A 10,342-nucleotide genomic window follows, 5' to 3' on the forward strand; every position below is an offset into this window, starting at 1 on the left:
AAAGAATCCAGTTTGGGGTCACTTTTCGACTGTTAAAGACTTTTTTTTGACTGTGTCACTGTAATTAATATTAGGTAATAAATAAAATTATAATAATGTAATTTTTGTTTGTTATTGATAATTTATTCCCATTTCTTTTTTTTCTTTTTTTACTGAACGGCTTTATTGGTGGCCCAGCATTTTTACAGGTGTCAGATACTTAAATTTCATGCTCTAAAGGAGATTTTCACAGACAGTGTTAAAAATAGTGTTAAAAACGAACTTTTTTTTTCCCTGAGAAATCATCTTATTCTTATTTAAGCATTGTAGGTAAGTATAAAAGTAAGTAGGGGTAGAGGTTTGCAAAATATGGTTATTAGATTAAGCTAGTTTAATCTATATTTTACATCATACATCAGAAATGTGGACTTTTAATGCAGAGGGGCTTGACTCATTTTGACCAAAATAAATCAAAAGACGGGTAAATTAAATTAGATAAGATGTAAGAAATAATTAAGACCTCACAAACTAAAAAACTAAGACTATTTCACATCATTTAAGGTCTAATATTTGTAAAAATAGCATTTAAGAAACGTTTTTTTTTTAAGAAATGACTTTTTAAGGACCTGCAGAAACCGTGATTGTCCAATGTCAACTTTATCTACTTTCTCACTTGATCTGTTTAACCATTAAGGTGATAAACATGAATGTATACATTTGGTTATTTGGATCAAAGGTATCCCAATCCTCCACATCCAAACCAAGACCGAATTATGTGATCTAATTTCAGAATTGTTTTTTTCCTTTAGAACGACCAACTTTCAAGATGTCAGCTAGGAAAAAGGTGGATTTCCTCATTTGGATTCAATTACAAAACATATCAAGAATTATAATATTTTTGGATACATATTTCCAGTAACCCAGAGATACCGTCTCACCTGATGCAGGTTGATGCACAAGTTGTGCAGAAAAGAAGCCCTGACTTATTACTGGCGCTAAACAATGTTTATATTTGGAGTTCTACAGATATAAAGCTGTAAATATGATGCAATATGTTTCAATTTGTGTCACTGACAATCAATACTGCAGTATAAAAATGATCCTCACAGGAATGGCGCTGCTGTCTGAGTCTCTGTCCTTTATCTCCACGTTTCCCAGATGAAGAATAGCTGCCAAAACCTGGAACAGCCCCATCTGATAGGACTCATTAATACCTGCAGAGGGAAACCACAAATGTACATAAACAGACACATTGGTTGTTAGTGAGCTGTGACCACAATTTTAACCCCCACGATACCATGCTTATCTTTTGTTTATATCCAACTATCCCCAAATTCAATGGGCTACAAAAAAATATACCTTCTGTAAAAAGTGTTTCTTATGGTTGTTCTATTTAATATGTAAGCTCTCTTTAAGATATATTAGACTGCTAGGTTACATTGTGTACATTTCCCAGACATATTTAAACATGTTTATGTGTATGTTTGAGGGTGCGCACGTTACCGAGCAATGTGAAGGCATTGCGAGTGGTGGACAGCTCCTTGGTGTCATCCACACCGTCGATAACGGGGCTGCGGCCCTGCCTGGTGTACAAGAAGTCATTTGCACTGCCTGAGGAGGGAAACAGAGAGGGGGAATACATGAAGAAAACATGAAGTATGTGCAGTTTTACTCTGTGGAACTTGGGTACAACTGTGCTATCACAGCATCGTGCTTTATTAAGGAGAGCTGTACTGGAAACCATTGAACACATGTTTATTTAGGAAAACATTTAGTTTCTGATTAGGAGGACCTGTGTAATTATGTCATACTTTGTTACATCAGTCCACCATATCACAATTTTGCAGATGGTTTGGGGTTCTGAGAAAAAAATAAAATCAAGAACACTTCTGTGTAAGAATGATGTTAACTCAGCTTTCCCATCAGTTTCTTTTTAAACACTTAACATCGAATTAAGGCATGGCCTGTTGCCTGGCAACGAGAGGCACTGACACGACTGTGACAACGACCCCATTTACTTAGCCAGGAAGTCAGCAGGAGAGGAAAAGACAGCAGCTGTGTGTGTGTGTGTGTGTGTGTGTGTGTGTGTGAGAGAGAGAGAGAGAGAGAGAGACAGACAGAAAGAGAAGGAGCATAGCCAACTGAGTGGCTGTAAATGACAGTGCCAGCAGTGTGTGTGTGTGTGTGTGTGTGTGTGTGTGTGTGTGTGTGTGTGTGTGTGTGTGTGTGTGTGTGTGTGTGTGTGTGTGTGTGTGTGTGCGTGTCGCATGACTCGGTTGAGCAGGTGCAGGTCCACAGCGGGAGCGCTCTGTATGAGAGCCTGTTCAACGACAGAGTCAATGAGTGTGTGATACGTCTAAACTGATATAGAGCTGAATCTGGCAGTGCTCATCAGACACCTCACTGTGGTTTATCAAGATTTTTTTTGGAAATGTGGATGGGGGGAAATATTTGTTATATGTGGATTCTATTCTGGGCCAGTCGATGCTGCAGTTCTTATTTCCTGCATATTAAACTTAACATATTATGTGTTTAGAGGAGCCAATGACAGATTTTCAGTGTCTTCAGTTTTCTTGCTGTGGAGAGCCACCTCAGCTAATCACAAGGTACAACGGTTCACGGTGTTCACTGATTCAGAATTATTGTCACTTATGTAAGTGCTCTGGGTCAGATAATATAAAGTGTGTCTGTTTTAAAAATGGAAATGATGAGTTGTTCCTTCCAGTATAGGACAGTGAGCAGACTTTAGTAATAGCTCATGGTGTAAGTGTACAGTCAGCTGTAGCGGGTCAACTGTGCAGCTTTGTGTGTGTGTGTGTGTGTGTGTGTGTGTGTGTGTGTGTGTGTGTGTGTGTGTGTGTGTGTGTGTGTGTGTGTGTGTGTGTGTGTGTGTGTGTGTGTGTGTGCATATGCACATGTTTATGAGACTTACTCAGCTTTAGATTCTTGAATTCAGGCAGATGGGATGATGCACAGAGCTGATAGAAGATATGATAATTCCTTTCCTCATCGGCCTAAAAGAAAGCATGAAGATAAAATAATAAGAAAAAATTTAATGTTTCTCTGAATACCTTTGCACATGCCCAGATCCTCATAACTTCCTACAGCAACCACTGTCATCACAATGAGTCAGAAAAATCTGTACCTAGTACCTAGCACACGTTGCCCTGTTAACAGTGCCTGTATGGATGAGATTTTTTCGATGTCGAAGGGGGGATAATCCCATTTTTAAAATATCCATGAAATGCAGACTAGGCCTCAGTCTACTAAAGGTATGGCCAGGAGGGGCCTATAAAGCTAATCAGACATTGAGTGATGGACAGATGCTGCTGGTTGCAGCTTGCTGTGAGGCTGCATTATTGCATCTTATTTGCTCCTTGTTAATTTTGCAGGAGTTTTGTTCTTTTTCTTTGTTTCATTGTGGTTTTTGGTTAATAAAACCACTGCCTTTTCTTGCACGCACTCTTGCCTCCTGAGTGATTCTACAATTCAACATCTTACTTTTATTCACCTCAAGCCAGCAACAATAAAATCCATCATTAATGTAAAGTTACTACCAGTAATGCTACAGAGGGAAATGCAACACTGTACTTGTAGCATACGCAATTTATTCACATTTATTACATGAATGGATCTACACATTCAACACTTTTTTCTGACCTACATTCACGCAAGGAAAATCATGTGTCTAATGTATAATCATATGTGCTTTACGATTACACAGTGAGATAGTTTAACATCTGGAAGCTCCACCGGAGCAGTTGGTGATTAAGTGCATTGCTCATGGGCATGTCAACAGATATAACCGAGTCAGATGAGAATATTACATGTTTATTTTCTACACTTTTGCTTCCCCAGACACACAGGGATGCAAACACAAGATGTGTCCCATCTGTGCATGTATTCCCATACCTATGATGAGGTAATACCTGATAAACCCTCAAGTAAACATGCATAAGAAAATACAAGTGGCAAATCACTGCATATAGACAGAAGTCTGGAGCTACAGATTCTTTTCTAGTGAAAATAAATAACTCGACTGTTAAAAGGATGTCAGCTGGAAAGCTGAGCCCACAAAACTGTGACCTGTGTCCTACATTAGTGCTACTACACCTAAAAACACACACACCAATGAATGAATGGTAGCACAACCAAGCATGCAAGAAATGTAAGGAGGAAAGCGAATGTTTCCACCAACATCCTCATTCCCCAACACTTCTTTTTAAGACAACAGAGTGTGTGTGTGTGTGTGTGCGCGTGTGCGTGCGTGAACTCATGGGTAGATGTGTGTGCAGAGTTGAAATATGCTTCTTTATCTAGACACTGCCCTACTGACTACACCGTTGGGCAAACACGCCCACTGAATCTACAATAAAGTTACTTCCATAAGAGAAAAAGTATGTAAACTTTATCTAAAATTAAGATGCAAACCGCAACATATGGAGTTATAAGATCATGGCAAGTTTCAAACTTTTATGTTCTTTAAATGTGCCCTGATTTGGCTTCTCTGAGACTTTGTGGGGTCTGTAAAGAGAGAGAGAGAAAACAATATCTAAAGTAGGATTTAGACAAGAAGAGGACATAAATCAAATCTTTGACACTGAAGAGACAGAGGGGGGGTGGAGAGGAGTGCTGTGCTGTAATCCAGTGTGACAGATACATTGTTTACTCCTACTTGTCTTTCTGGAGTTATTGCTACATATTTCTAGAGCCAGAGTGAATGCTAGTGTTGGTTGAGCCCTGATGAGCAGATTGCTTTTGTGTGTGTGTGTGTGTGTGTGTGTGTGTGTGGCTGACAGCACTCCTTTATAGTTGTGAGGTATTCGAGCTCAGAAATAATAACACTGTAACACTCACAAGAGAGAACAAAACAAATGTTTTGAGCCAGGTTAGCATTATGGACGCATTGTAGGTAAAATAATTGAGGTTTGTAGTCTGAGTTTAACACCTTCACACCAGTCAGTAAGAACTGAGTCCCTCTGAATTTTAAGGGAAAAGTCCAGGGCAGCAGGGTGCTCAACACTTATGCTTCAGCAAATTTTTTAAAATCGTTTCCATAGTAACCGGAGACACCCTGCCTTTTTTACAGTGTGAGTCTATTTCTGCTGCGTTTGTGAAGGCAGGTGTTTAAATGACACAAATATCCCACTGTATATGTGTTTTTAACTTAATCGTATATGAATTTATTTATCATCGCAGACCTCATTTGCGACATTGGGAAAATGAAATCAATGAATTAATAAATACAAACACTGCTGATTTCCTTCCATGGAACTGACATGAAAAGTATTTTGGTTCAGAAAAAGTGACGGTAGTTTGTCCGGGCCGCTGTCCTCTCAGTTCGGCAAGAGTTGCTTCTGACAGTCTGCTGCTTTTGTGGCACGAGACACTGAATGCAGGTTGGAAGCGGTGTAGATTAAAACCTATCTCCGTGACAATGATAGTAACACTACCAATCACATTGTGCGACAAAACACAACGTTACTTGTGATGCAACAAAACGATCCAGGTGCACAACATGGAGGAGTTTCGAGCAACGCTTTTTCTACTGAAAATTTGTCATTTTTGTAGAGACAAATAATGCAGGAGGAAAGAGGAGGGTATGACATGCAACAAAAAAGTCTCTAGCTGGAATTGAACCAAGGATATTGCATTGATATGTTATCTGTCAAACCCACTAGTCCACCGTAAGTCCTCTGCAACTAGAAGACAGACATTCAGGGGCAGCATCCCACACTGAGACATCTCACTCATACTATTCAGAGAGCTGGGTGAAGCTGGTGTCTCCCCTGCATGTCACCTACATGTTGTCCAGCTGCTGTCTGTGCCTGAATGTATGTGTGCGTATGGCTTGTGCAGCAGCAAAACGAGTCATGTGGAAGCTACTGGAAGTCAATTAACAACAGAGAAAAGCCAATTAACAGCTGAGTCACTGCCCCAGTGTGCTCATAGCTGTGTGTTCAGGTGTATGGGTTATTCCATTTACAAATTTGTGGAGCAGTCTGCTTTTTTAATGTAAGGATTCAATAAAACGGAGGACAGTCAAACACACATAACCCCAATATACAAACGTAATTCTTCTATAGTTCAAAGGCAAATTCACTGTAAAGTTTGAAGCTGTCATCTGTTTCCAAAAAAAAAAAAAAAAAAAAAAAAAAAAAAAAAGATCCCAGATGGGCAATCGCAGTAATGGTTCAAACTAGGCAGTGAGGTATAGCTCACAGATTCTGGCAACCATACAATCATTTTGATGCCAACCAACAAACCCTTTAATGTAGTACATTGTGTAAATAGATTACTGCTGACAGGAATTGTGCAATCATTTAACAAAAACACCCCAAATGACAAGGAAATGCACTAAAGTAGGCTAGTCATGGATGCAATGACAAATTACAGATGATACTTGAGGAAAATCTCTTTTGCCTGTCAGCCTGTTAGACGCCAGAGTGTAAGGTCAGCTGAAGAACTGAGCGTATTCATGAAACACGTTCAGGAATATGCTCAAGGACCTTCCAGCAGGGATGAAATTTGCTGTCAGGAAGGAACCCTGTTCAGATGATGAAGGACACAACAATACCACCATGACTTAAGGCTGCGCTTTGAAAAGACAGTGACAGTGGTCACTGCATTAACTAAAGCTTAGTGTTGTGTGTCAAGTCTATTCAAGAGTCGAGGTCAGAATAAAATGCAAAGTTGAACAAAGGTTAACTTTGTGCACCAGTCTGTGAACGCTGAGGTAATAGACTGTGATAAGTGAAGGAATGATTGCAGGTCATCGAATTATCCACACAAGTACAAACAAAACGCCTCATGTGTACGTTAATGCAAACTTGAGTGAGCACTCACCTGAAACACAACTCGTGATTTCTCCAGCAGATATGTTCTCATGTTGGCGCCAATGATGCGGTAGCGTGTGTCAAAGCCGATTTCAATGTATTTCCCAAAGCGACTGCTGTTGTCATTTCGGGTGGTCTTTGCATTTCCAATGGCCTGTGAGACAAATACAGATGAAACATATTATTACCAAAAAAGAACGACCATACACCTGATCCTAAAGCTAGTAAGACAGAACCTTTTGTACTGTGGATTCCAACCTGAAATAAGTTCATCTGTGGTTGGTCCACACTTAAAGGAACAGTGAGTAAGATTCAGGGGAATTTAGTGGCTTTTGGCAGTGAGGAGTGCAGATTGCAACCAGCTGAAACTTCTCGTGGTTAGAATCCCCTCAGTGTTCATTGTTCAGGAAGGTTGTAGTGGGAGCAGAGTTGCCTGCAGAGGCCTCTTCAGCTCCAAAATAAATGGGCAACCTGATTCAAGGATCAGTGTTCTTCCAGCACTCTTATCTGTAAATTACGGTGGCTGATGCAAAATAGCAAAATGCCCCATATAAAGCCAGCATTTGGCTTGTCTGAGCTACTGTAGAAACATGGCGTTGCAACATGGCAATCTCTGTGGACAAGGATTTGCTCCATACGTGGATATAAACAGCTAATTCTATGGTAACGAAAACACAATGATACCAGTTTTTCGGGTGATTAAACATTAAAGAAACAATACTTATATTCCATTTCAACCAATATAAACCCCTAAATCCTACATAGTGGACCTTTAACAAATCAGTAGGATGTTTTAATGGACTTCTGTCCCTCCGCAGACAAGAGTTGGATACGTCGATGGGTATATCCTGCTGAGTTACCATCCATCAGCAAATAAATCAACTGAAGTCAGCAGCCTTGGCTCAATGTACAGGACTGATCAATGACCCTACTAGGAATTGCCGGTAGATGAATAGGGCTCCATACAAACACGCACACACCCATCCCACCTACACAACAAGCCAACTTGAACAGAGTTAAATCGTTTGTGTGCAGCACGAAGGGTTCTTGCTGAATTAAAGCCAAACACACAGTCTTTCACTGCAGACAAGGAGTCTTTCAGCCGAGCAGGTATTCCAATCTCCGCCTGCATCAGCTAAACACATATAAACACCACGCACAAACACTCTCCCCCTGTCACGCACACACAGGTTTTGTAATATCGAAAAGGCTGAAGCAACCATCTACTCTGCATCCAGGCTTAGAGGCTGAAGTGACATCACTGCAACGAAAGAAAGCTTTCTATTCATTCTGTCATCTCGTCTCTGATTGGCTGGAGGTGAAAGTGGTGGCTGGGAGAGTGATATTAGTGGAGCGGTTGGAAAGGACGGACAGGGTGGGGGATGGCAGGAGGCGGAGGAGAAGAGGGGGTGGTGGCATATGGGCACAGGGGAGCTTTCCAACCCCCTCCTGTCCTTATGTCTCCACAGGAAGAAATACACAACACACACACAGTTAGGGATAAGACCTGCGTTATAAGAGCAGAGAACAGCTCGAGGCCAGAAAGACAGAGTGGTGGAGAAAGTGAAGGGGAGGCAGTAAGAGAATGCCAGTGGAGAAAAAAAGCACTAGAGCGAAACAAGAGGAGAAGGACAAACGGCATGACATTCAACCAAAATAATCTACAAATCAGCTAAGCTTGTGAATATACTGCAGAGTAACTGGGCCAAAGGAAACGATACACAAACTGCCAGGAAAAATGACGCAAGACTTTCACTTTGAAGACAAATTCACAGCTATGAGACGGAGCTTTTTCCAGGCCTTCACACCCACAACACATCTGATGAAAGTGTTTCGACCTGCAATTTTAAGCACACAGGTTGTACAAAGTTGCATCAAGTGATTCAGTGGGTGTAAAATCTATGAGTGAGTTATTTCAGAAAGAATTCCTCATAAAAAGTTTAAAATATGTTAATCAAAGGGTTCCCACACATTTTTATGGACAAAAATTCTAAACTTTTCCATTACTTTTCAAGGACCCGTAATAATTCTTTTTTCTTGCCCCACTTAATTTGAGCTAGCAGGAACAAATGAAGGGAGAGACGGGACATGGGGAGAAGATGAAGAAATGTATGTGACGGTAAACAAAACGTCATGCATCGGCGCACATTAGAGCTATGTCACACCAATAGCTTCAGAAAATTAATTTGCCGTGATGTTACATGGAAGGTTATCCATGGAAGAAAACTGTAACAATTTCAATACATACAGCGAAATTCCTTGACTTTTCCAAAGCTTTCAGTTTTGATTTTTAACCCTTTAAAACCTGGATGGACATCGATTTTATTTTGTGCTGCGTTCAGACGCCTATTACAAGTGTTCTGAGTGCTGAGCAAGTTAGTTTGAATCTTTTCAAAATCATGGGGAAAAAGACACCAAGCTACTTGGCAAGAAATATCCCCCAAATAGCAAGAAATCAGCAGATTCACAAATGTATTTTTAATAAGCTAAGGAAAATGTTGAAAAAAAGTACATCTATAATTACCAGAATTATATATACTTATAAGTATATTTAAGATTATGTTATAGAATTATTATTTTTATGCACTTTTTTCAGGTCATTTCCTTTTCTTATTCCCTGTTTCAAGCTTTTTTTTTTTTTTTTGCAGTTTTCTCGTTACTAAATTCTTGCTATTTTGGGGGGTATTTTCTCATAAGTTGCCCAGTTCCCTTTTCCCATTTTTGAGAGAAATCAAGGTCAGGTTTTAAAAGAGTAAATAATTCAATGACTTTTCCAAAACGAATGATTTTTACTGATTCCATAACTTTTCTAGGTTTGGAAAACGTTTATTGTGAAATTCCATTACTTTTCCAAGTTTCCAGGTTTTCCATGACAGTGGGAATCCTGTAGTCATTTTGTTTCTTACCTCCATGATGGGATTGGAAGCCAAGACTTTCTGCTCCACGTTGGCCTCGCTGGTGGAGCCACTGACCGTAGCAAAGTATCTCATGGCGTATTTGGCTGACACCGTCTTTCCTGCTCCGGATTCTCCGCTCACGATGATTGACTGGTTCCTCTCATCCCTGACAGATCAAACAAACAACAAACAACACAAGGAAACAGTATAAATCACATCAGTGTACTTGTGAAGGTTGTGTGGAAAATAGTCACCAATCAAAAGAAGCCAAGTATATGCTCTGACTGGCGTTTTTAGGGTTACTTTCGTCAGTGATGCTAGAATCAGGGCATTTCCCAGGTTTTTGTGTCTAGACTCCATTTAAATAAACAGCTCTTATATCATCGTAAGACACACTTCATTCAAAGTCAAATGAAACAAAATTTAAAAAAAAACAAAAAACATCTCGGTTCGTAATTCCACTGTCCCAATTACAAGCTCTAGCTTATTTCACCCACTTAGATGATAAAAGTAACCTGGCTGTACTCATGCAAAGATACCGGTTTATTTAAATAGAGTCTGGGGGATTTGGAAATGGTGATTTCAGGGTTGTGTCTGGTTAAACAAAAATGATCTTATTCTTCAACACAA

General features: G+C 39.9%; 1 protein-coding gene across 4 annotated transcripts in view; it reads right to left on the reverse strand.

Annotated features, from left to right (window-relative positions):
• The window catches only part of myo5aa (myosin VAa), a 65,415-nt gene that overhangs the window by 32,164 nt on the left and 22,909 nt on the right, over positions 1 to 10,342 (reverse strand). For all 4 annotated transcript variants that reach the window (XM_042513455.1, XM_042513310.1, XM_042513385.1 and 1 more), the window contains exons 5-9: positions 9,722 to 9,878; positions 6,826 to 6,969; positions 2,912 to 2,993; positions 1,483 to 1,590; positions 1,087 to 1,193 (exon numbers count right to left, since the gene is read on the reverse strand). In XM_042513455.1, the coding sequence (XP_042369389.1) occupies positions 1,087 to 1,193; positions 1,483 to 1,590; positions 2,912 to 2,993; positions 6,826 to 6,969; positions 9,722 to 9,878 (598 nt within the window). The remainder of the gene's footprint in view (positions 1 to 1,086; positions 1,194 to 1,482; positions 1,591 to 2,911; positions 2,994 to 6,825; positions 6,970 to 9,721; positions 9,879 to 10,342) is intronic.

Source organism: Plectropomus leopardus, chromosome 1 (genome assembly GCF_008729295.1).
Source record: "Plectropomus leopardus isolate mb chromosome 1, YSFRI_Pleo_2.0, whole genome shotgun sequence".
Taxonomy (NCBI): domain Eukaryota; kingdom Metazoa; phylum Chordata; class Actinopteri; order Perciformes; family Serranidae; genus Plectropomus; species Plectropomus leopardus.